Raw genomic sequence first — 26,578 nt, 5'->3', positions numbered from 1 at the left:
TCTTTGGATGTGGAAATCACATGCGTGTTCTTTCACATAACTCTTAGTGGCAGCTCTTTGAGCATCACTGGAAGGCAGGAAGCTGCTGCTCCCCTCTTCCTTTTCCTCTGTAAAGGTTAAAACAACTGTGAACATACAGAGAGTGAATATGAGCCAGTGGCTGGAGCAGAACAGGTTGGAAGTGAGGCCTTTCTGGTTTCCAAAGCTGTTCCTGTTCCCCAGCTATGCTGTTACAGAGTTTACATTCTAGTAAAATTCTTAGCTTTCTTCTGGAATATGTAGCATATGGAGAATTGAAGAATTTAAGAGTAATGCTATTGCTGGTTAGTCCTTCTCTTTCTATATGGAAGACATAAAATCAAAACTGGTCTTTGGGTAGAAGAGTTTCATTAAGAGAATTGAAATTTGAGACAGGTAATTGTGTGACCAACAGATGCAGCCTGAGATTGGGAAGGATTTTAAAAAAACAAAAATAGAAACCAAAAGAAGACTTGCTTCAGGTCATCAGCTAATGAACTGTAGAAACCTGGAAGAAATTCCATTCTCAAATACAGTTTGGCCTTGTTGGCACTTGCTTTGTGGTATTACTTTGCCTTTGAGGTATTTGGCATATCCTGCTGGATTAAGTGTCCCTGGTTATCTCTGGTTTTTATGGCATGATAACTTCCAAACAGGCTTTTAATAGGCTGCCATTTCTGTCAGCAAGCTGCTCCCAGCTCCTGTAGTCAGCTGGAATTCTTACAACTTGAGCCTTTAGAAGAAAAAAGTCACTTGCCAACCAGAAGAGTTATGGCGGTTCTGGTGTTACGGCATTCCCTTAAATGTGAAACAATTCACTATTTGCTGTTTGTTCTCTAATTCCAGGAAAGCCAATATTTTCAGTGGACATTCACCCAGATGGGACCAAGTTTGCAACAGGAGGACAAGGTAAGTCTGTGTACTGGTAGAAGGCAGAAAATAATTATTAATAATAATAATAATAATAATAATAATAATAATAATAATAATCTTGTGTCTTCACAGCACTTGAATTTGTTTGACCCTTTTAAAAATACATCACTTTTATCTCTAAGAAACAGATAATTATGTAAGCTATGAAAATGTATTGGGAAGGGCTGCTGCAGAAGGCAGGGTTACATGTTCTGATGTCCTCATCCCCTTGGATGTCATTGAGATAGCTGCTATCAGTGATTGAGTCGTGGCCATATGGGCCAAATTTCCTTTTAATTTGAAGAGGAACTGGATGTGCAATTGAGCTTTTTCAGTTGCTAAATAGTAGAGCTATTGGAACAGAAAAATCCAATTATATAAATAGAATAGCTTAAGAAATATATGCAAAAATATTATTTGGTTCACAATAGTGAGTAATTTTATGTTGGCTACAATAATTGCAATTTAGTATTTGAATATGTATCTTTTCTCTTTTAAAATACAATTTTATTACAAGTAGTTGTCCTTACAGTTGGTATCAGTTATGTACAGTATGACTTTTGTACAAGGCTGTATAAATTTATTTTAAATAGCTTCAAGAAAAATAAAACACTTCTGATTTGGTCTAATTATATCAAAGTGACATCTGTATTCAGATGTTTCCAAAGTCCCCACAGCAGCAATGCCTACATTTTCACATCTGTTCTGGAACTGAGATTGATTTGAAAAGCTTTTTTGGGTGTATTTAGAAGGGGGAGCTTTTTGGTCTCTTACAGGTCAGGATTCTGGCAAAGTTGTGATCTGGAATATGGCTCCTGTCCTGAAAGAGGAAGATGAAAAGAATGAAAATATCCCCAAGATGCTTTGTCAGATGGACAATCACTTAGGTAACAAAGTTGGTTTGTTGGGTTTTCTCATTGATGACGATTGGTAATTTGCCAAAGCCTAAGACTTACATATCTGTAATTACAAAAATAATGCCTGTCCAGTGGTGAAGAGTCAATAAAACACAGCAGAGTGGTCTCACACTTCAGCTGTATACTTTTCAAGATACTCAGCAGAAAATGTTGTTTAAGATGTGAGGGAATGTGCAGAGAACTAGAGATACCTTTGGAAATCTCCTCCCTATAAGGTTTTTTTCAGCTGTGGCCATAAAGTATTTGATAATGCACATTGTGAGAAACTGTAGAGCTCTAAAGGAAAGGACAGGAGAAGAAGTGTAAAAGATACATCATATGAAGTGTTTTGGTTATAGTTATAAATTACTACACTTATTACATTATAAATAATTGCATTTGGAATCAGTAAGGTCACCTGACAAGTTGTCCCTTCTTTTCTTCAAAATATACCTCTCCTTTGCCCTCTTAATCCCACTTTATTTACTAGAATAAGTTTCCTTCATTAGAGGAATATTAATCTTTCTTCCTTCAAGCCTTTTTTGGTGAAGCTATTTTAGATAAGGAATTGAGTTTTCTAAGTAAGAAATTTCTCACTGCTACTGAAAGATAAGTACCAATTCATTTATCTAAAGCAGACAGAGTAACTGCTTTGAGTGGGAAAGGCCCACTTAAATCCTAAATGTCTCCTGACAACTTTTGCTTATTTGTAATATAAATCCAGTCTGCAGTCCAGAACCACTTATTCACATATTTCATCTTGCAAACTTTCTTTTGTGCATTTCAGCTTGTGTGAACTGTGTGCGATGGTCAAACAATGGTGTTTACTTGGCCTCGGGGGGAGATGACAAGCTGATTATGGTGTGGAAACGAGCTGCGTAAGCATCCTTCTTCCTTCAGCTCTATTTCATTTCAAGGAGGTTTCTCTGTGACATCTCAGTGCTCTATCCCTGGGCTGCCCTTTGCTGAGCTCAGTGCTCCACCTGGTGTGGAAGGAGCTGAAAGCTGGGGCATCACATTGGTGCTGGGGATGTGACCGCTGTCCTTTGGGCTGGAGGGGTCTGCCTGGGCAGTCTCTCTCCTCTGGAGGAGCTGAGACATTTTCTTCTCTCCTGGAAGAAAACTTCCTGGTGAGACTTGAAGAGTCACCTTAAATGTTACCATTTTATGCTATCTATAGAAATTCTACATTTTATTGAAGCTAATTTTTTAATAAGTGGAATTACTCTCTGTAAAAAAATGTGCTTTTTTCCCCCTTCTGTATTGTGGGAATAACAGACTCTAAAATACAAGCGTACTGTGCAGCTGATTTTCTTTTTAAAAAGTGTTTTTTTCTTATAATTGTTTCTATTTTATTTAGGTACATTGGACCTAGCACTGTGTTTGGTTCTAGTAGCAAACTTACGAATGTTGAGCAATGGAGGTGTGTGTCGATTCTCAGAAGCCATTCAGGGGGTAAGTTTCAAGGTGCTGAATGAACGTATTTTGCATGTATTTGGAAAAAAATTGCTTTTCAGCATCATGTTTTCTTGTTTGAAATATGTATTTGGTGGCAAGTCAGTAATTAATTTTAAGAGCAACAAGGAAAATTTAAAATACAAAATTTTTAATGAAATGCAATTTTCATACAAGTAACTTCTGGAAAGTATGGTATGTAGGAGAAAAATTAACAACTAAGAAACTTACATTTTGCTATTTTTTAGCTTAAAAATGAATCTGAATAAAGGAAGCTAAATTGTGTCTTTAATTAAATGTTCACACTAGCGGTGAATAATCTGATTGGCAAAAGACCATGTTTTTGTAAACCAAAGAATATCAATGTTTATTTAGAAGAAGACTATCTAAAGAGCAATGCAAAATTTCAATACATAAATAATTTCAAATGCATTTTGCATCTGCTGACATGAGCTGTGATTAAAATCAAGATGGCAATCACTTTGATCACTCCATGTGTGTTGGAGCAAAGTGAGTGCATTGTAATAGCTTCTGTTACTTTTTCATTCAAAACAAGACTAAATTCTTTGTGCAGGCATTAGTACTTCCTACAATCACTAAACATTGCATTCTTTCCCTTTTGTTTGTTTTTTTCTTGACCCCTATTGAACATTGGAAGTTGGGGAGATTTCACTCCCAATGAGTGTTGCTTTCTTACCTTCCACTTTAGGTGATAATCATATCTCGTGATAGCAGAATATTGCTACAGAGAACACAAGTTTTTAAAAAAGATTTTTTGATTTTCTGATTACCATCAATCTCTTAAATGGAAACTTCCTTTTTCCAAACAGATGTGATGGATGTAGCATGGTCTCCACACGATGCCTGGCTGGCATCCTGTAGTGTTGATAACACTGTTGTCATCTGGAACGCTGTCAAATTCCCAGGTGAGAGCTCTAAAGATGTGCCAGCGTGTAAAGTTTTGTGACTAAGTCTTCCCTCCTTGGGTGTATTTCACTGACTCTTCAGATCTCTAGGAGGGATTGGTTGTCTGTCTTTTGGGGTGACACACCTGCAGTCTGGCAGGTCAGTCCTTCCAGGTTTGGATGGCAATGAGCAGGGGATTCCACCCTGCTGCAGACAACAGCTGCATTCAGGTGTGCTGCTGATTTTACATGGAAGTCATGATTGCCTGTGTTTATTTACATGCCATTTATTTTAAGCTGGCTTCCAATACTGACACCAGAGTTTTTAGGCTTTGAAGCTAATTGTGCACCCTCTCAGCCTCTCCTCCCACAGGCTGATAAGCAAGAGTGTGACTGAAAGTAGGTTACCAGGTCTGCCAGCCTTGTGTGTCTGTTGAGTCACAACTTTGACTTGGTTCACACTTGCTGCATAAAGCTGGATTAGCTGTGATATTCTTTGGGTGTGGAGGAAAGGGTGAATGTTTAACTGAAATTCCAGTTCAACTGTTGCTTTCCACACCTTCAGAGTGCTACTCTAAAGCACTCGGGCTCTGCTGCTCTGACCTGTCTTCTGAAGAGTTTTGCACCACTTACTCTGGCCAGAGCTCTCTTTACTACTTCTTCTATATCATTTTTTTCTTAAGTACAGGTTCCAATTTGGTTGATATTTTGTTTCTACACTAAAGGAGGTTATACTTAATACACTGTTCCAAAAAGATGTTGTAAAATTTCTCAACACTCTGCCTGGAAGGAGATAGCAGTTAACTACTCTCTATTCTCAATTTTTGTGTGCACAGAAATTCTTGCCACTTTGAAGGGACATTCTGGCTTGGTGAAAGGGCTGACCTGGGATCCTGTTGGAAAATACATTGCCTCTCAGGCTGATGATCGAAGTTTGAAGGTGTGGCGGACCATGGACTGGCAGCTGGAAACCAGCATCACAAAACCCTTTGATGAGGTACTTCACAATGTGTGACCGTTCAAAGTGAATTCCCAGTATCCAAAAAGAATGAATGGAAATAAAAATAACTCGGATTCTGCACAAACATGAATTAATTGAACAGTGCTGAATCAAATAAAGCTCTCAGATAGCAGCTACAAAAGAGGGGGAAAAAAGAATTACTTTCTCATAAAAATATGATTGATTAGAGACTCTCATTGTCATTTGTTATTGTGGATGTCAAAAGTTTACATGGGTTATGTAAACAATTAAGTAAACTTCTGGAAATGTAGTCATTATTCTGATATATAGATATATGTATATATACACACACATATATATATATATATATATATATATATATATATATATATATGAGTGGTTATTCTGGGGAAGTGTTTGCACGCTGATCACAATAGTCTGACGTTCTTCCCTATGCATCTTCTATTGTCAGAAATGATGTAAGTACTTAGGAGGGATCTTTGGCCTGGCATCATAGGGCTGTTAGGTGATGACTTTGATGAAGAGATCAAATTCCTGGGGACAGAAGCTGGTGCTTGGTGTTCTGCAGTGATCTGAGGGTATTGTGATTAGGGCAGTTGCTCTTTGTAATAGACCTTGTCAGCTTCCACTCGTGGGAGCTGGTGTGGCAAGCTGAAGTCTCATCAGTAGTGGTCGCTGTGTTGCAGCCCTGTTACTAACTAGGACTGTGATAAATACTGAGGAAACAGTATCCAAAAAGATGTAACATTTGTCTTTCCTTTAGGAAAGTTCTCAGAGTTTCTTTTCTCCCCTTTTGATAGGGTTTCTTAAGTTACCCTACATCACCTGTGTAAACACAGCCAAATGCTGAGAATTGTGTGTGAGGTCGTTCTTTTATACTTTCAGGATACTTTGTAATCATATTCCCTAAATCTGAAATTTAAATAGTTTGTATTACAAGCCCTTTGTTTGCCAAACACTTTTAAAGCTCTGGTATGTTTTTTTTTTTGTCAGTGTGGAGGGACAACTCATGTGCTGCGCCTTAGCTGGTCACCTGATGGTCACTATCTTGTTTCTGCTCATGCCATGAATAATTCTGGACCCACTGCTCAGATCATTGAGAGGGATGGATGGAAAACCAACATGGATTTTGTAGGCCACCGGAAGGCAGTTACAGTAGTGGTGAGTGAGTGATAGAAATTTATCCCTGAAGTTAAAACCTGTTGCTTTTTGATAATTTTATGTATAAATGGGGCAAGAAGTGAAGATGGATGTCAAGATTAGTAAAGCAAATGCATGGTAGTGATTAAAAAATGTCAGCTTTACATGATGGAAGCAATCAGGTGGCTGTTGTGATGATAGAACTGGATGTAGATGAACGAGACAAAGGGGAATACAGGAGCATGTTAGGAATGTCAAACTTCAGCTTTGTTGGCTGTTCAGTGACTTGATTAAAATGATTTAGGTTTCTAGTGGGTTTCTGATCCCTAGTAAAATTAATATTGTTTGCCTTTTCTGTGAAGGCATTCAGAAAACCCCTTAAGAAAGCCTCTGCAGCTTTTGTCAGTGCTCTTACAGAGTCTGGTTCAAGACTTTATTTCTATGAAATGTTGTTTTTTCACTCTTAAGTGGAAAATTTGCTTAGAAAGCAGATCTTCTGCTGAAATGTAATTACTGTGATAAAACTTGGGCATCTCGTTTGTTCAGAAATTCAATCCAAAAATCTTCAAAAAGAAACAAAAGAATGGGAGCTCCACCAAGTCAAGTTGTCCCTACTGCTGTTGTGCTGTTGGTAGCAAAGATCGATCTCTGTCTGTCTGGGTAAGTGATTTCTTTGCTGCCTTTGAACTAACGTGGTCATTGGATAACTTGGGGGTTTAGCACAAAGGTCACGTGTACAGCATTAGGTCTTATATTTAGTATCGTGTTTAGGGGGTTTTTTGTCTCTGTTGTTACAGGTTTAGCTGGGTGGTAAGGATGTGGATTGGTATTAGTTCATTTCTCTAGAGGCAAGAGCAGTTAGAAGGCAGTGGCAGAGTGTGCCCTGGTAAGGGGGAGCACCTGTTAGGGGAATAAAAGATTTTACTCCTGTTAATGAATGCAACCTTATTTTCATCCTTTTACTTGTCTTCTGTCCTTGTAAAGGAAAGGGATGTGAAAGTGAATGAGCTTTTAAAGTATTCTTTCAAGTTTTCAATATCTAGTTTGGGTTTTACTTTAAAACCTACACTAAAATTTTTATTCTGGCTAAGAGGAGAGTAGCTATTTTCACATTTTTAAATGCAACTGGAAAATACAGGGAATCAATTTAACTGATTTGTAAAGCTTTCTGATGAGAACTTGTGCCAGAACCCACCAATTGCTAGCTGCAATCTACTATTTATAGCTTCCAGTGTGATATTTATCCATCAATCTCTGGATGCATAACTAAATCTGTTTCTGGTAATGCTACCAGTGCATACCCATATCAAAGTATCACTTGGTATATTTTACTTTCTATTTATATTATGAAGATTTCATTTGGAGTGGCTGTTGAAATTACAGAAGGTAGCACAGAGATGCAGTTATAGGTTGTCTTTGCCCTGAGGAGCTTAATAAACATATATAGAGCACAGACCTATGGAAGCACAAATACCTACTGAAGATGACAGTGACACTGCATCTGTGAACCTGTGAGCATAAAACTCCCTTGACCTTATCAACCTCTGCTTCATTTCAGTTGTACTATACACTTTGAGATATTAAGTCCATTGGTTTGACATTAAAGAGCTTAGAATGTCTAATTTAGAGCAGGTTATTGGAGTTTTCATATTCAGTTCTTTATTACTAAGCTGATTCTTAAGTGCAGAGGAACTCCTCTTTAAGAGTTATTGTGAGTCAAATTCCCTTTGCTCTTGATAGGGTTCACTTTCTCAGACAAGTAGTCTGAGTGAGGACATGGAAACCTAATCTGTTTTCTGTCTTCTTGTGCTGGCAGTTTGCAGCACCCTTATCTCAGTACAGCTTAGAATAGAAGCTGTCTTTTGCATCTGTGGAATTGCTTTTGGAGTGGCAGAGAGTGTTTTATGACTGTGGTGTAAAGGCAAAGTTGATTAAGAAATTCAGTCTGTGTTTCAGAAAGGAGAATTGAATGTCAGCTGTTCCTCTCCAGAGGTTTTCTGCCCCAGCAGTGGAACAGGTGACTTGGTGCTTCAGATGCAGCACCAAGCATGCAGCTGTTTCCTGGCCAGACCTTGTTTGGTGCATGTTGTGAGGCTCTGGGAGAGTGTTAATGTGGTGCTATCTGTGCTGGTGTAGAACTTCTACATTTCTGAGTGTTGTTTCTTGTTTTCTTAAGCTCACATGTCTGAAGCGACCTTTAGTTGTCATCCATGAGCTGTTTGACAAGTCAATCATGGACATCTCCTGGTGAGTTGATTTCTGCTGTTTGTTATGGAAGCCAAAGCATTGTTACCAACTTTAGGTGTACTTATTAGCTGGAAATGCCTTAAAACAGTACAGATTGTGGTTGTTGGAACACAAGTAATTGGTTCCTGAAGGTTTTGTTTCTGCTGCAGCATCTTTGGTAGTGATAGGAGCAAATAGCACATGGTCACTTGAGATTATTAACTGAACAAACAGTAATGAATTTAGAGTAAGACACAGTAAAATATCTGTGTAAAGAGTTTCTACTTGTTACGATTCTCTGACATGGGTGTCTTAATTCTATCACTTCCTCACTTCTGAAATTCTCCCTTAATAGTTACAACAATCTCTTGGTGGGTTTATATTGGGAATTTTAAAGCTTCCTGGTTTCTATGTGCCATGTGGATTTTGCCTTGAAGCTCAGTGAACCACAAAAAAAAAAGCTTTAAAACCAAAACATTTTTCTTTCATTAAGAGATTAAGGCTAGAAGGCCAGAAAGTGGAATATTTCATGAGAAGTGCTGCTATTGTTATAGTACAATAGCTTTGAATAGTTTAGTTTTCCTGTAGTGTTTTTGATTTCTCCATCTGCAATTTGCACATTTTTCATGGCATGAAGTCATTGGGAGTAATAGCTGGTTAACATTTTGTAGTTTTGTGAGGAAATGGTTTTGTGGGGTATTTGAGAGACAAAGGATCATCAGGCAGCTTGGTATTTTATATCCTGTTTACAAATTGAAACAGATGGATAAAATGTCAATAATATGGAGTGTTCCCAGAAATGTGCTCCATTCTGAAAACAGACTGAGTAAATTCTGAGAAACCTGGTACTATTATATTGTTATAGCTATATAATTTCTGGTTTAGAATTTTAGACTTGGATCCATCAATATAATATCTGTGAGGGATTATGTTTTCACAGAACAATTGCTTGGATCCAGAGGTCAATAGGAGCTCAGCAATTTTCACTGCAAAGCAAACAGAAAACTTTCAACATGAGTTTACTGTTTTCTGATTTGGAGTACTGTTGTTGTACCTTGTTTCATGGTGCTGAGGCTGATTTCTCTGACTGTGATGCTATCAGGGCACCCCCTGCCACAAAAATAGGGGTTTCCAAATGCCTGTAGCTGTGGTATTCATAATGGATTTTTAGTAACTTGGTTAGGACTTTGGAGTTGGGCCAGCTTTCCTTTCCTCTTCCCTTCTGTGTAACAATTCATCTGTAAGCCACTGTGTCACTGTCTCTGTGACCTCTGTACTTATAAGTGTCTGAGGGAGAAGTCAAAATTCAACTATTTTTTCAAATGTGCAAAAATAGGTTACATATGCAAGATTATCGTTCTGTTATGATAGATAGCAAAAAGAGAGAGGAGAAACTAAGAAAACCTGACCTCCAGAAGAGGGTTACTATGTATCCCCACAAATAAACACGTGTGCAGTTTGCTTAAAAACCCAAATAATTGAACAGTAACAAAATCAAACCTGTGTTCTTGCCTAGTACCAAGATTTTTTGGCCTGCTTTTCAGCTGAGGGCCCATTTCTTCACCCACTTCCATTATCACATTTTGCTCATCTATTGAAGGAAATGCATTTATAATTTTCTCTCACTGTTCATTGTGAACACTATTCAGGTTTACCCCTTCAGGAAAGTTTCCATGGTGCTGCTCCTGCCATGGGCAGGTTATTGTCCCAGTGCCACCATCCTTGTGTGGTCTGCAAAGGATCATTGGCACAGGGACTCTGCTGCCTGTCATCCTGTCTGTCTCCTCACTGTCCCACTTCTCTGGTTCCATGAGTTATTGCTGTGGTAATAAATCTTGAGCTGATATTTTTATTGAACAATCCATCAGATTTTATTGAACAGTCCATCATCTTTGCTTGAATGAAAGAGATTAAAAACAAAGTTGGACCTTTATTTCCCTCAGGACCCTTAATGGACTTGGTATCCTGGTGTGTTCCATGGATGGATCAGTGGCATTTTTGGACTTTTCCCAGGATGAACTTGGGGATCCACTCAGCGAGGAGGAAAAGGTACCGTAAGCACTCAGAGAACCTTTGGTCATATTTCAGGGATGTATTGATTCAATTAAAATACTGGCCTGTTTATAGAAGTATGTAGTAACTGATTTCCATATTATAGAAAATATGTTGCTCTTGTCTGCTTTACAAATCATTAAAAAAGAGTAGTCAAGTGAATGTGTGGTATTAGTTTCTCTTCTGGAAAGAAAGAATTTGGAAAGCATCCACTTGCTTACACATCATTATACATCTGAAGTAATTATTTGGCCAAGGAAACAAGAAGTGAGTGCTTCAAAGCACTATAAAATTACTCTTTCACTTGCATATATGCAAGTCTTTTTAAACTGATTGCTCTTGGCTGTTTTTCCTCTCATTGCTATTAGCAACTAGAGCTTTGAATTTCATTTATTTTACATATTGATTTAGTGTTAGTTGAAAACACAAAGAAAAAAATTCGGTGTATAAATGATACAGGGGACATTTTATGGATTCCATTAGATTTGTGTGATTCCCTTGTATTACAATCAGTGATGTCACGGTCACTCACATCTTTAATGCCCCCAGAGCAACATTCACCAGTCCACCTATGGCAAAAGCCTGGCTATCATGACTGAAGCTCAGTTGTCCACCACCATTATTGAGAATCCAGAGATGCTCAAGTACCAGCAGAGGCAGCAGCAGGGGGATCAGAAGAATTCCTCAATTCGGGAAGGCTCTGGGAATTCCACAGCTCCCAAAGTGGCAAGCATGGTTAATGGGGAGAGTCTGGAGGACATCAGAAAGGTAGGTGCTCTTGGGCACTGTCAAATACCGAGTCACTAAATACCAAACTGTTAGGAAAGAAGCAGTTTCTGTGCCCTTATTTGTGTTGAATGTCACCTTTCAGCCTGTGTATGGCCCAGCTGATCAACTTAGTGCGTCATTTACTGGGACTTGTTGAAAAGTTAAATGCTTTTAAGCAGAAGACAGGCAATGTGGAAGCAGGCTTGTGGATATTTCTGTGATGGGTGCAAAATTCTTGGTGTGCAGAGAGGAAATTAAGAGTAACTAATGACAGAGAAGTTGTTGAACTGTGGTTCAGTTTCTTAATTACAGAGGTTGAAAGCATTATTTAGTTCTGTCCTAAACATAGAACACAATTTTTGATTAAATATTTGACATGCATAATGTTTTAGACTTCATTCCAAAGTGGAGAGCAGATTACATTCTCTACAAATGCCTTTTCTACAGACGGATAGGCTGAAAACTGGAAAATTGTTTGTGTTTATGGGAAAGTCTTTGCTAACGTTTTTTAATTGAGGCACCTCTTCTAATATATCTATTTTTGTCAGTTTGGAGAAGAAATTAAAATAGCATTTCCTATTTGTCAGAAATTATGATAAAATGTATTTCCCAACAGAATCTCTTAAAAAAACAAGTGGAAACACGAACAGCAGATGGCCGGAGAAGGATCACACCTCTCTGCATAGCTCAACTGGACACTGGGTATGTTTGGAAGAAATCCATAAAATCCTTCTTTACCTTCTTTTTTTTTGTTTGTTTGTTTGTTTTTCTCCCTGTTCTAGGCTTGGCATTCCATCTTAGGGCATCATAAAGCACTTACTGGAAATAAGTGTGTATTCTTCTGAAATACAGTTTCAACCAGTGTTCTCTGGCCATAAGATCTCACTTCTAATAGATCAGGCTAATTCTCATTATTTACTGTTATAGGTGAAGAATGCTCTAATGTACTGTTGATTCATATCTATATTAGCTTTAATATCCTTTGGATATGAGAAATTACTCTGAAAAGGTACTGGGGATTTATTTAGGTTGTATATGAGTATCTACATGTGGAAAAAGGAAGAATGGAATAAATATTTTAGCTAAAATTACTAATTTTGAATTATCTTTAAAGTGGGTTTGAGAAATGTATTTGTTGTTTGTCTTTTTGTTTAGGGATTTTTCTACAGCATTTTTCAATAGCATCCCAATATCTGGAACTCTGTCTGGCTCAATGATGTCTTCTCAAAGTAACCAGCAGCTCATGTCACTAGATTCGAACGCAGCAAATTCCCTTAATACTTCAAAGCCTTCTGTAGAGCCAACAGCAGCCAGTATAAAACCAACAGATGATGCAGCCAATAAAGATGGGTCAGTATTTGCTGTTTTGTTTTGCACTCACATGAGTCTGTTTAGTTTTTAATTCCTATTTATAGTTTTATAATGAAGAAATTATTAAAGTAGTTTCCTTACTGCAAAACCCCAAGAATCTAATCTTCCTGAAAACATTGAGATTTTATTAGTGTTTTGTTACTTTAAGTGTTGATAAATTGGGAATGAATGAATGCATATGCATAGTTCTGGCAGTGAACTTCAGTGCAATGAAGTGCACAGCTGATTGCTAATGCTTTAGCAAAATGACTTGCTTATGGGTTGGTGGGTTGCTATTAGTAAACAATAGAAGGTGTTGCAGTAGTGTAAGTAATGAAACCTCTTTTACATCAAATTTTGACCTGAATCCTCTCTTCAGACATGGTGATCCTTCTTTCCTGTATAACAGCCCCATCAGAGCACAGTGACTTTGGCTTGTCAGTGCACATGTGCTGGTGGGCCAGTGTGTCTTTCAAATTCATTACAGAACAACTGAATTTTACTTGCTTTTCCCTCAGTGGTAGCACTGACCTGACTTCTTCTCAGTGTGTTTTTATAGCATTTGTAGCAGCATAGTGTCACTGAAACCTCTACTTCTCCACCAAATTTCAACCAATTTGGTTGAAATTGGCCACAGATTAAAAAATGAGCGGGTGGACTTTGAGAAATGATTGACAGAAGAAACTATTAAGTATCCTTTTCTTTGTAAATTGTACTTCTAGCAGCTTTTTAGTACAAGCATCAGTTATTTTAGAGCCATTCATTCTCTGAATTAATTCTCTGAATGAATTGAAAAATCTCTAAAGTAAACAGCTATTGAAATAGTAGATCCCTGGAATGCTTTAGTGTGGGGAAAACACATTCCTTTGCCCTAGAGTTATGCTTGGAAAGGCCTAATAATCAGATTGGATTTTTCAACAACAAAATCTAAACCGGGCATGAATTGTTTCATCCCCAATTGTTTGCGTGATAAACAGTGAAATATAATATTGTAATGGAAATATTTGGTAACCTGAACAAGGAGTAAAAGCAGGAACCCCTGTGATCATTTTAAAAAGTGATCCTTTCTCAGTAAGTACCAACTGAAAGTATAATTTCCTTCCTGTAAAAGAATAAGGTCTTTTAATCCAGATATGTGGCCACATGAAGCTCTGAGGTGTACCACAGACAGCTTTTCAGAATAAGCAAAGCTTGTAAAACACTGATGCATGAAAAGAGTGGAAAAATAATATTATAATTGATTATGTATTTGAGTGAAAGGTTTTCTAGCCACTATCACAAGTGCTAGTTGTTATGAACAATGCATCTTACCAGTACTAAATTTTTCAATCCTTATTTTGCTGTCTCTTTTCTTGACAGCGTAAATGCTACCTCTGCCTCAGCTGCTCCTTCTGCATCGTCTTCCTCTGTGCTGACAACTCCATCCAAGATTGAGCCCATGAAAGCATTTGATTCTCGATTCACAGAACGATCCAAAGCCACCTCAGGGACTGCTGTTGTAACAAACACAAATCAGACTGTTGTGGACAGGTAGGACATAGCCTGGGGAGGGAGGAAGGGAATCATGTAGAGTTGAAACACTAATTCTGTGTGGTGTAGATGTCACACTGCTGACATTCTAGAAGTTGTCTTGGGTTTCTTCCACTATTGGAAGGAACGGTGCAGCTACAAATAGATGAATTCTGTCCTGCTGTTACCCTTTGTACATTTGTCCCTGGCATTTTGGTATCACACAGATTCTCCAAGATATTCCAAGTTAAAACTATTGTTGTAAGAGGCTGTGTGTGCACAGGCCTGTGTCACTGAGTGCAGCTGGACTCCTTAGAAGACAAAACCAGCCAAAAAATAGCCAGCCTGCATCTCTGTACAAGAGAGATTTACTTCAAGGTAAATTACCATACATGTCAGCAGATGACCTCTCATCATCACAGCTGCAGTTGTATTTTAGCTTTATGCCTTGAAGGCATGCAGAGAAGATTCTCTGAGTTTAAAGGGTTTTGGCTCTGAATCCATGTGATTTAAAAAAAAAAAAGGAAAGCATTTTGGTTTGTGACACAGCATTAGGGCATAAATATTCCTGTTTCACCAAAACAAATGATAAAAAAAAACCAATCATGAGACAAAAGTATGTTGTTCCCCAGTTATTATCAGTAAAACATGGTTTTATACAATAATATTTTTATGTTAAAGAGCTTAACCATGTGATGCATAAGCAAGATGTATTAAATTACTCTCATAAATGCTTCTAATGTGTCATTGAAATATGGATAAAAGTATATTGTTTGGCATAATTCAGGTGCCAGAGAAAAAAGGTTTGGATTATGCAAGGTAGTTCTCTGAAGCCAAGTAGTTAAGGAATAAATTGCAAAACAGTGTGAGTTAATAACCAGCTATTGGAGGGAAGGGGAAGAGTATGATTAAAAGACCTATTTTAGGATATAATGGTTAACAGGAGAGTTCACAGGGATTGTACTTTGTATTGGTTGTATTATATTCAGTTATTTAGGGACTTGGACCTGTTGGAGCAAGTCCAGAGGAGGCCACAAAGGTAATGAGAGGGCTGGAGCAGCTCTGCTGTGAAGACAGGCTGAGAGCTGGGGCTGCACAACCTGGGGAACAGAAGGCTCCAGGGTGACCTTATTGCAGTGCCTAAAGGGGCTGCAAAAGAACTGGACAGGGACTTTTCACAGGGGCACGTAGTGACAGGACAAGGGAAAATGGCTTCAGACTGAATGAGGGCAAGTTTGGATGAGATATTAGTAAAAAATCCCTTACTGGGAGGGTGATAGACACTGGAACAGGTTGCCCAGAGGAAATGTTGATGTCTCATCCCTGGAAGTGTTCAAGGCCAGGTGGGATGGGGCTTGGAGCAACCTGGCCTGGTGGAAGGTGTCCTTGCCCATGCCATGTTGTTGGAATCAGATGTCTCTAAGGTCTATTCCCACTCCAGCCATTCTGTGATTCCATAGTTATGTTTCCTGGAATGGAAGCTGCAGCAGTGAAGTCATGTGTGTGGTTTGCAGAGACACATTTTGCAGCAGTCAGAACTGAACAGAACAACTTCTGGGGGTAGACAACAGAATGACAAAAGTTCTACACGAATAAGCAGAAAGTCAAATGTCCACTGAAGGGGAAAAGTTGAACTACTCTTGCATCTTAGAGTGCTGAATTATTTGTATCAGCTCAGGGAAAGAGATCTGATGGTAATTGGAACTGAATGCTTAAGTAAAGTTGCTATTTCCAGCTTTATCCCATGGCTAACTGCTGGTTTGATTCATTTTTTTTAAAGGGGAGAATATGTCTGCTTGGTTTACATCTATATTGCACATTGTACTTTTGGAAAGGGTTTGCCATATCTCTACAGCTTCTTCCTCCTGCCTTTGTGTGCTTTGAAAAACACTCAAAGGGGGGTCAGAAATGTCATCTTATCTGCAAGAAGGCAATGTGTAGGATATATGGCAACTTTTGGAATCAGCTTTTTTTACAGACTTTTTTTTTACAGACTGAAGGATCAGAATTTAATTAAAGACAATAAGCCCAAGGATATTCTGGAGAGCAGCAGTGACAGTGAAGAGAAGATTCCAGCTGTCAAACCACTCAGTGTACCCAAACGGAAACTGGAACTTGAGGGAGAAACAGTAGAAAAGAAGAAAAAAGGAAGGCCTAGGAAAGACTCCAGACTTGTACCAGTAACTTTAACTGTTCAGGTGAAATATATAAAATTCATTGTGGATTTCAAAGTTCATTTAGTAAAAGTCAGTCCCCTGTTGACTTGTTCCATTGACTCAGGGAAACACAAGTAGTATCAGTCCCTCAGAATTTTGGCCATCCCTCTTCTATGCCTTTAAACTTATTGGGTTTAGAATTTAAGCTTAGAAAAAGCAGGTGCACATGGTGTGGCAAATGTGTTTATCTTTTATATAGATATGTGGCTACTTACTAAAGGTCCCAGCATGCTAAGTAATGCTAGCCTACCAAAGACTGTCTAGAATAAAATGAAATGCCAACAGTTTTTGGTGGTGTATGATGGAGAGTGGTCCAAGAACAAGAAAGTGACTTGGATCTGGTGATTTAAATGGTAATAAATTTCCTCAGAACCCTAAAGTAGTTGCATTCGAGTTTCCATCATTTTCAGGATATAGATACCTGTGTTTTCAGTATCTAGAGCTTAGATTTCCCATGTAATGCACCTGAATTTTCAGAAATTAGTTGCAGCTGAAAATAGGAGTGTTTAAAAAAAAAAAGAGAGACCACTTCAAGCTTTTTGTTTTTCTTTGATTCTTAGAAGCTATATTAAAAAACTTGTATTCATACAACCAATTGGAACAAGACTAACATTTGCAATTGGCATTATTTGGAATTTTAAGAAAATTCTTTTTAAAATCAATCTATTTGGTAGAATATATTTGGTTTTCACTTTTTTTAATAAAAAAATGTAACTATTTTTGCAATTTTTTTCCAGTCCCCAGCTACACTGGCCTCTGAGAAGGATGCTGCTTGCATCTCTGCACCAGCATTAGCACTTAAACTGCCAACCCCAATCCCACAGAAATCGTTTACTTTGCAAGTAAGTGGACTATAAGGAAAAAATACTTTAAAAACAAACAAAAAATCTTGCTTTCTTTTAAATATCCTAAGGTTATTCACATCCTTTGATGAGTTAACGTTTTAATGCATGTATTTGTTCAAGCAAGCAAGATGGTAATGCTTTAGCTTCTAAGAATATGTCTGTATTAGCAAAGAAAATGGCAAATCAGCTAAAAATGGGTCACTTCTGACCCAGCAAAACTCCAAAGAGGAGTGAGTGCCTCTGGTTCATCAGTCCCTCCCCCTGGTTAGCCAAAGTGTGAGGTGGAGATAAGAGTCTGGGAGGAGTGACTGCTGCACTGTTACTGCAGTGGTGTTGGGAGTACACCACTGAGGAATAAAACAGGGCTTTTCTGAGAGCTCTCTGCATCTGAACTGGCTGGCAAATAGCAATGTTTTAGGTATTTATGAAGCAGTTTTTAGATGTGTTCAGGCTGTGATAGTCTGGTTCCAATTGCAGGATTGTGGGGAGACTGGGCACATACAGACTTGATCTGGTGCCCATAATTAGGAAGCAGAGACAGACTAGCACAGCCTTTCCTTATGTTTGTGCTTCAAATACAAAGAAATTACTTGTGTTTTAGGCAAGGCTGATTTTCAGAGAGGTCTGCTTCTTTTGAAGTGCCATGGTATATTTTGAACCCACATTAAACAGAGAATGCCTTACTTAAAAGTGTTCTTAAAGACAGCAGTGTTTTGGTTCTAATAGTAGTTGCTGCTTTTTTGGGTAGTTTTTTTCCTCTTCCAAAAATTATTTTATTTTTTGTATTTCAGATAAGTTCAGATCCATCAATGTACCTTGAAGTGGAGAATGAAATGACCACAGTGGGGGGCTCAAAGCTGAGCAGGTTAAAGTGTAATAGAGAAGGGAAGGAATGGGAGACAGTCCTGACCAGTCGAATCCTCGCTGCAGCAGGAAGCTGGTAAGAGAGCATCTTTTGGAGGAAGGAGGTCCTGAAGGCCAGAAGACATTTTTAGGAGTACAAAAGTACAGTTTACAGTTATTTTTCATAATATTTATGGGTAAACGTGTGCACTGCTCTTAGTCTCAGGTTTTCCTTCAGAATTAACTCTATGCAGTCTTAAAACATCACAATTTGCATTAGTCAGTTACAGCTATTTTCCTGTATTTTTACATTTCTCCTTTAAATTTCTTCATTAAACTTGACTAAATAGTAAGTGACAGGTTTTCAAGTGCTAACTACTAAAGAATGAAAATTTTGAAATGTCATATTTGGTCATGTCAAAGTATTTTCCTGAGTCTTTTGCTATTTTTTCCTCTTAATTTTTCTCAATTTTGCCTAGTTCCAACTTCAGAGTTTCAAGTGAAGTGTATTTCTGAACCCTGTCTAGGTCTGAAAAAGAAGCAGCAGATTTTAAATCTAAATACAAGTACAGCCTTGAGGGAGAGCTTATGTATAACCAAAAGCTTTACTATTTCCAGCTATGTCCTTTGGTCTGTTTAGTTTATGACTTCTCCTCTTGGTATTGAAAATTTTGTCTTAAAGCTGCAATAGTTATTTTTTAGGGAATTTATCCAAGTTGTATGATAGCTTAAGAATTCAGCCTGGTTTTATGCTACTTGCATTTGACAACACACAAATGTTTCTTGTTGGTTTTTTTCCCAGTGAGATTGTAACTGTGGCCTGTGAGAAACGAACACTGTCAGTATTCTCAGCTTGTGGTCGTCGCCTTCTTCCTCCTATAATATTGAACACACCCATTTCCACTCTGCACTGCACAGGCTCCTGCATCATGGCTCTCACCACTGCTGCTACGCTCTCTGTTTGGTAAGGGCCACGTTGCCTCAGGCCATGTTCATGGGTACCTTCAGTTGTTGAGACAGGAGCTTAAACCACATCAGGTCTGAGCACAAGTCCACTTTTGAATAGAATATGCAGAGTTAACTGGGCAGGACTGGTTCTGTTTCAGCAAAATGCTGTTTCTGTTCTGACAATGCAGAATATTGAACTTCATTCTAGAATGAAGATAAAGAATCAGCTGGATTTAATCAGTTTAAATGCTTGTGATGCATGTAGAGTGGAATGGGGGGGTAGGGAAGAGAAGTATGGATATTTCCATCTTCCATCACACTTAACCAATGAAGCACATGAGTTTCAGAGTTAAAGTTCTCCAGCCATTTTCAAGGTGCCAAGATAAAAACACTGGTAACTCGTTTGCAGTTGTTGAATTCAATCTAATATCTCAGCAAGTCAGACCTCCTAAAGGAGTTATTTAGATCTTCACTGTTTCTTTGTTGTAATGAGGTTTCCTGATAAAGAGCCATAAAATTGTTCTCTGCTATTAACTTCTGTCTTGCCATAAGGGGTTTAAGTTTGCCAAAATAATTTTGTCAAAGCAATGAAGAAAATGTCAAAACTAAACAAACCTAAACAAATTCCCCAACCTCCTGCTTTGTTATGAATAGTGAAAAAGTGCATTTATTAAAAGATTTTTGAGTTTTCAGTTGTTTGTTGACTGCAGACTTGTCCTTTTGTCTTTTTCAGGGATGTTCACAAGCAGACAGCCATTGTTAGAGACGAGTCTTTGCAAACAATATTTTCAGGTAATAAAAAAGTCCTTTAATTACCAACCTTTGAGCCCACCTGTACTGTTTAGTGCCATTTATGAATATGCCAAAATTCTATGAAACCTGAAAACCCTAAACAAACAATTTCCCTTCATTATTGTGTAGTAAAGGGAAGTTCTTGAAATAACAGTGATGACAATATCAGTGAGTAGCAAACTTGTGTGAGATTCTGTAGCTTATAGTCTGCCTTGCTTCTGAATGTAGAAATTAAGTGTTGTGAAGATCACAAAATAAATACTTAATGTAAATCTGCTATTATAGCAATTTCTCTGTAATTTGCATGTTTATTGTCTCTGTGCTGAACAACAACTGATTATCTTCTGATTTGTTACTTAAAAATCTTCCGTTTCAATCACTGCAATATCTGGCACAACACAAATCATCAGGAAAGCATCTCAGAGTACATTAGCTACTGCTTTAGCTTTAATCCAGACAGTACTAATCCAAACTAGCTAGAAAGCAGTTGTATTAGCAGTTTGCAAATGTCATCATTAGAAGTTACATGCACAAGCCCTGGGCTTGGAATATGCTGGGAAATGAGACTCCAGCTATCCCACTTATACTGTGCTCTTAGAGAGCACACTTTTCTAAATATGGTGGGGTTTATAATTTTAACTTAATGGGGAAAAGAAAGCTAAAGGCTTTTTGGGTTACAAAAGACGTGGCAGAATTGCTGAAGATTTTCCCTAGATAAGGAGAATGTTCCTAATTTAGCTCATTTTCTGTATAAATTGCAGCATCAAGATTGATAATGTATTTTGCAAAATTGATGTTAATGCTACTGCACTGAGCCTGGTGCTTGCCATCATTAGCTTGTGTCTTGACTTTCCTATCAGTGCTTGAGAACAGCATTGAACCTTTTTCTGTTAGTTGCTGTAATTGATAAGAAATGGTAGATACCATTTTTTACCATTGTGAGTCTTAGGCAAGACTCCAAAAGAAACACTTTGGTCTGGTTTGACTTGCAGGAAGTGATGCAACTGTCTCTCAGATCTTGCTGACTCAGCATGGAATTCCTGTCATGAGCATGTCTGATGGGAAGGCATACTGCTTTAATCCTTCTCTTTCTACATGGTAAGTCATGGATTACTTCCTGCTTTTGCAGCTCACAGGAGCTGACGTGTTCTGATTTACTGGGAAGAAATCATTCTACCTCAGAGACATGGAAGAGTCATTGCTAAACACAAGGAAAGGCTACACAAGAGTCTGTGTCTTGTTGGGGATCAGATGGGCTTTCCCCATGGAAAGGCAAAAGTTCCTGTGAAAAATTTCCATGGGTAAATTATTTACAGGATGTTTCCAAAACAGGTTCTTTGTTGTTTTCCTAAGAAGAAAAAACCATGTTGTAATCCTAATATAATTGTTGTAATTAGTGTAATGAGCCTGCTGGATGAAAGGGCTTATTGTTTTAACTCCTCCTTGGAATAATTGTTGTTATTGAACTACTCGAAGCAAATCCTCTGGAAAAGGAAAAGTACCCTATTTGTTTATTAAGGGAGTAAGGAGCAGGGGACAGACTCTTAGCCATAATTCTGAATTTGCTGCTATTTCTTAGTTTGTGCCACAGCTTGGAAAATATATAAAAGAGCAACGTGTTTAGTCATCATACAAATTTAATCATGTTAAAGCAGCAAAGGGTATTTTAAATATTTGTACCATTTTACCCTTGTGCTGTATGAAATCTAAACTTAGCATTGGTTTGAGCCACTCTTTCTCCTGGCATCTCAAGCCAGTGAAGATGATATCCTTAATTAGGTGTGGAAATGGCAGCTGTAATATCAGCTCCCTCCATATGAAGGGATAGCTGTAATTATGGAAAAGATTGTCAGTGTGTGTGTGTCTGGTGGGGGGGACACCTGACATAAGGTAAAATCAAGTTCTTAATGAGAAAGTCATTACCTGTGTTCATTCCACACATCATTCAGGGTCATGGCTTCTCAATAGATTGTAAAATGGCAAGGAGAAAGTTCCTTCCAAACTAATGGTAAATTATATTATGTAATTAATACTTTTAACTTTGGGGGTAGGAGGGACACACTACAAGCAGGATTTGGACATGTAGTGGTAATAATCAGGGTCCCTGGAATTCCTGAGCCACTTCAGTGATATTTTTTTTATTATCCTGTGAAAACACAAATCCAGTTTTGAGGCAGAACAGAGCTGGGTCTGCTGACCTTGCTGTTTGCACTCCTCAGACTTGTTTTTTGGTTTTTTGCTGTTTTCCAGGAATCTTGTTTCTGACAAACAGGACTCTCTAGCACAATGTGCAGACTTCAGGACTAGTTTGCCATCTCAAGAAGCCATGCTGTGTTCTGGGCCCTTGGCTGTGATACAGGGACGCACATCCAAGTACGTGCGCGCCGCCTTCGTGCCAGCGTGGTTGGGTTTTGTCGTGGTCTTTATCCACCTGCCTGGATATTCCATTTCTGAAATGCCAGTGGCTCTGAAATGATCAGTCATTCACACAGTGATCCTTTGCATGTTTATACTCTGTATCTTAATGTTATGAGATTGTTTGGGGGGCAGGAAAGCATGCTCTAAAATATAATAATTTTAAGATTCCTCTTTATTGGATGGGTAAGGTATTGGACAATTCTGTTATACTTTTATTAGCTAAGCTGCATTTTTTACATTTTACATTTTAATTTTTAGTTCACCAGCTTTCTGGAGTAGGCCTACAATTTCTGAGTTAGTTCAGTTGGCCTCAAAGAATCTATTTAATGAAGTCTTTGAGAAAGTTGAGGTATTAGTCATCTAGTGAGTATTTTTAACATGTGAAAATATCACCAAGGAATTGTGTGAGCCAGAGCAGATTCCTGTAGGTAGCTTTATAGCCCATCCTCCCTTGGATTTGAATTAGGTTTCCCAGTCAGATTTCTTTGCTATTTCTGCCCTTCACATCCAAGTTTAATTTTTTTCTGGAGTGAAACTGTGTAGTGTTGTATGATTTTATTGCTGTTCTCATGAGGGGAAGGGGAGTTCATTGTGAAAAGCATTTGAAATATAAACAAACAACACTGTTTTTGAGAGAGAGACAATAACAGAATGAAAAAATCCCTTTTTGAAAAAAATTCTAATAAGTAGTTACTTTTTGAAATTAGCTTTCTAATGACAATGTGTTTGTATGCAAGAAATCCTTTAAATGCTTTATGTCTTGTGTACCTCTGAAAGATCAATGCAGTATAGCTGGTGCTACAAAAAGATATAATCCTTGAACTTGTATCTGATTTTATGGCACGTTAATCTTTTTGGTTTTGCAGTTCAGGAAGGCAAGCTGCAAGATTGTTCTCCATGCCTCATTTAGTGCAACAAGAAACAACACTTGCATACCTGGAGAACCAGATAGCAGCAGCACTTATTTTACAATCCAGTCACGAATATCACCACTGGCTCCTTATCTATGCACAGTACCTAGTTAATGAAGGTGAGACCTGCCAGGCTCTGGTGCTTCTCTGCAGCTCTAAGAAACTCTGTTCATGTCATATATGTGTGTGATGGCCCTTAACATCCTCCTTTTAGCTCTTGGCTTCTGGACTTGGGTTTGCTTAAAACCAAAACAAATTGCATTTGCTGCTGCGGTGCTGAGTCCTCAGGAGTCCTGTTTGGACACAGTGACTGGGGACAGACTGTCTGGGCAAGCAGTGCCATCTGCAGACTGCAGGAATGGCAATTGCATTGTGAAACAGCCCAGTGGTCTGGCAGGCACATCCTAGGTATTGTCTGACAGCAGCTCCAGATGTTTCAGGGAGCCAGGAGCACCTTGTAAAATGCATAACCCTCCTCAGCCAGCTGACTAGCACTGGCTGATGTGAGGTGGAGGGGTTGCTCAGTCTCTGACACTTTGTACCTGAGCACATAAAATTGCAGAGAAGTTGCTTGTATTGCTTGCACTTGATTCTTTTTTTACATTCTAAAATTTCAACTACCTCTACTGGTGAGTAACATGTGTTAAATTCTGTGAGAAAAGAAATACACAAGAAAGGTTCCTTGTGTCTATTTTATATTTGAATACACTTTATCTCTATGCTATTATGTTAAATAAGGTTAGCCAACTGACATAATACTTTTTGGATTCTAAAGATCTCTGTTGTATCTCTGCCTGTCTACATTCATAATTTAGTAGTTCCCCTTGTATTAATTCAGCCTTACTCCTCACCTTGCATAATCATTCTGCACAGAGGGAAATGAAATGGTTCACGTTACACCACCTAATAGGTGTTGGCAGAATTAAAATCAAACTCATTAATTCTTGCCTTTTGACCTTTACTTTATTTAACAAGAGAGCTTGTTGAACTTTGTGTGTTTCTCTCTGTCCTTCCCCAGCTGAAATTAAAATATTCACCTTGTGTGATACATTAAAGAGATGGTTGTACTTTTAAAGTCTTCACTAACTGAGAACCTCTGCTGCATGCACTGGGTTCCTCTGGCACCTCCAAATGTTGCTGCCATGGATGGATGGATGGATGTCACAAAAACTGTGCTTTGCCAGATGTGTATTGCTGCTTCACTAATTTTCTAGAGCTGCTGAACTTTGAAAATTGCACATCCTATTATTGACCCTTTATTCTTATGATTATTTCAACATCTACCAAATTCTATCCATTGAAATACTTGATCTATTATATGTTGATGGGCAAATTACTCTTGAATAAACTTTGTTTCCTGCAAGGGAATTCCTCCCTCTGATTTTTGGGTAAATAAAGGAGGCCCAGAAACTGTGTATGGTTTTATTAAAGGTGTTTTGGTTTTTAAAAAGCTGGTATGTTTGTGTGGGAGGGGAGAGTGAGTTTGAGATCAGGACAGCTCTTAAAACAAGCTGGAATAATAACTTCAGACTTCAGTTTTTCTCCCTGTTGTAGATCATCTTTAGTAGTGGGTTTGATTTGAGAACCTTAAAGAAGACCCTTCAGAGCTCTAAAAATCATCTTATATTTCCAAAGAATTGCTGTAAGAATAAGAATACAACTTTCCTGAAATCAATGTTTTAAGCTTTATTTTATTCCAGATACTTGTAATTCTTTCCTGAATGTTGTCTGCTACATTGTGGAGTGGTTATATGTAGCGAAATATTGTCAAATGTGATTTTATTTCTGACTATCTCCAGGGTTTGAATATCGCTTGCGAGAATTATGCAAGGATTTACTGGGTCCAGTCCATTACTCAGCTGGAAGTCAGTGGGAATCAACAGTTATGGTAAGTCCTGATAATAGTTTGATGAAGAACAAGGAAGAGTTTCCCATAAAAATTACAGGGTATTATCCTTTCCATACTCTGCTCTGATCACATAAGCAGGCTTTCTCCCATGGCACTGAGATTTATTCCATGTGAAACCACAGACAAATGCTTATTGCCCCAGTGCCAGCTCTGGTGCTGTCTTGAGTATCACACAGATGAAGGAGAGTTGCACGTTCAGCTCTCCACATGTTGAGACAGCAGCTTTGAAACAGACACATGCCAAAGAGATCTTCCCTCTCAGAACACAGCTTGGAGTCTGGAACTGCAGAGGCTGCTCCAGCTTCCTGAGTGTGTAAATGTAAAGACAGTTTTTATTCTGGGAGTCATGGAAGCAGAGTGAGAACATAAAATGCACAACTCTCTCTAGACAGGAAAAAGGGCATGAATCTTAGAGAGCTCCATGGAACATGTTAATAATAACAAATAATAGGTTCTGAGGATGCTTTTGTGTTTTCTGTGCAGGGTTTACGAAAGAGAGAACTATTGAAAGAGCTTCTTCCTGTTATTGGACAGAACCTCCGCTTCCAGAGGCTTTTCACAGAGTATCAAGAGCAGCTGGACATCTTGAGAGACAAGTAGCATGTCCCCAGATTTTCCCTGCGGGGCCTGGTCCCAGTGAAACTGCTGAACAGCGTTACCAGAGACGAGAGAGGAGCGAGAGCCCGGCCAGCGGGGACACTCCTGAAGAAGGGCTGTGCCACAGAGGTCCCCAGGATTCCTGGAAATGATGAGTGCAGGAGCTCGACAGTTTCCCCAGTGAAACTTGACCATTGAAGCTGTGACCTCTGTTTCTATGGAAAGTCATGGATATGTACTTCAGGGGGATCCTTTTGGATCTGGATCTCATTTAATATTAAAACTAGCTGAGAACTGTTTGTGCGGTTTCTTGGATGTCCTGTGAAAAGCACAGTACTTCAGAGTACACTGAACAGCATATTTAACCCTGTTTGGGGTTTTTTGCCTGAGGATTTATTGAGGCTCAACACTATATTAAATTAGATGAATGAGCCACGTAAAAAGAAATTTCATAAATATTAAGGTATTATGCAGCCAATAGACTCTTTCCTGTGAATATAATAATAATAAGAGGCTGTTCTAACACATGGACTATTTTTGTACTAGAATTTGCTAACTTGTAATATGGAATTTTATTTGGCCGATAATCAGGCTGTCACTACAAAGTCATCTTGTAGGAGTTTAATTACAAAGGCTATGTTTCAAAGTAATTCTACCAAATTAACATGTCATCATCAGGTTTTTAATTTTTCAATGTTTGTAAAAGGCATTTGGGGGGAGGGGGAGGGATACAATGGGGTGGCTCTTTTTGTAAGTACAAAATAAAAGAACATTGCATTGGTTTAAAAAAAAAAAACCAAAAGCGAAAACATGGTCTTGAATTATTGCAAAGAGCACAGGCATCTCCAGAAATGTCAACACAGGCTGAATCACGGTAATGTGTCTG

At 38.4% G+C, this 26,578-nt stretch overlaps 1 protein-coding gene across 2 annotated transcripts in view; it reads left to right on the top strand.

Moving 5' to 3' along the window:
• Positions 1-26,495, top strand: part of LOC115909367 (protein HIRA) — a 32,675-nt gene extending 6,180 nt beyond the window's left edge. For both annotated transcript variants that reach the window (XM_030958639.1, XM_030958638.1), the window contains exons 2-25: positions 865-927; positions 1,707-1,817; positions 2,614-2,704; positions 3,187-3,281; positions 4,112-4,207; positions 5,023-5,183; positions 6,162-6,329; positions 6,855-6,968; positions 8,485-8,555; positions 10,478-10,583; positions 11,136-11,354; positions 11,971-12,056; positions 12,510-12,704; positions 14,064-14,234; positions 16,207-16,411; positions 17,167-17,271; positions 18,066-18,214; positions 18,920-19,081; positions 19,799-19,857; positions 20,850-20,955; positions 22,108-22,230; positions 23,142-23,305; positions 24,986-25,074; positions 25,579-26,495. In XM_030958639.1, the coding sequence (XP_030814499.1) occupies positions 865-927; positions 1,707-1,817; positions 2,614-2,704; positions 3,187-3,281; positions 4,112-4,207; positions 5,023-5,183; positions 6,162-6,329; positions 6,855-6,968; positions 8,485-8,555; positions 10,478-10,583; positions 11,136-11,354; positions 11,971-12,056; positions 12,510-12,704; positions 14,064-14,234; positions 16,207-16,411; positions 17,167-17,271; positions 18,066-18,214; positions 18,920-19,081; positions 19,799-19,857; positions 20,850-20,955; positions 22,108-22,230; positions 23,142-23,305; positions 24,986-25,074; positions 25,579-25,695 (3,026 nt within the window). In that variant the 3' untranslated portion in view covers positions 25,696-26,495. The remainder of the gene's footprint in view (positions 1-864; positions 928-1,706; positions 1,818-2,613; positions 2,705-3,186; positions 3,282-4,111; positions 4,208-5,022; positions 5,184-6,161; positions 6,330-6,854; positions 6,969-8,484; positions 8,556-10,477; positions 10,584-11,135; positions 11,355-11,970; positions 12,057-12,509; positions 12,705-14,063; positions 14,235-16,206; positions 16,412-17,166; positions 17,272-18,065; positions 18,215-18,919; positions 19,082-19,798; positions 19,858-20,849; positions 20,956-22,107; positions 22,231-23,141; positions 23,306-24,985; positions 25,075-25,578) is intronic.
• The last annotated feature ends 83 nt before the right edge of the window (positions 26,496-26,578 follow it).

This window comes from Camarhynchus parvulus, chromosome 15 (genome assembly GCF_901933205.1).
Source record: "Camarhynchus parvulus chromosome 15, STF_HiC, whole genome shotgun sequence".
Lineage (NCBI taxonomy): Eukaryota > Metazoa > Chordata > Aves > Passeriformes > Thraupidae > Camarhynchus > Camarhynchus parvulus.
This window is presented reverse-complemented; position numbering and strand designations above follow the sequence as displayed.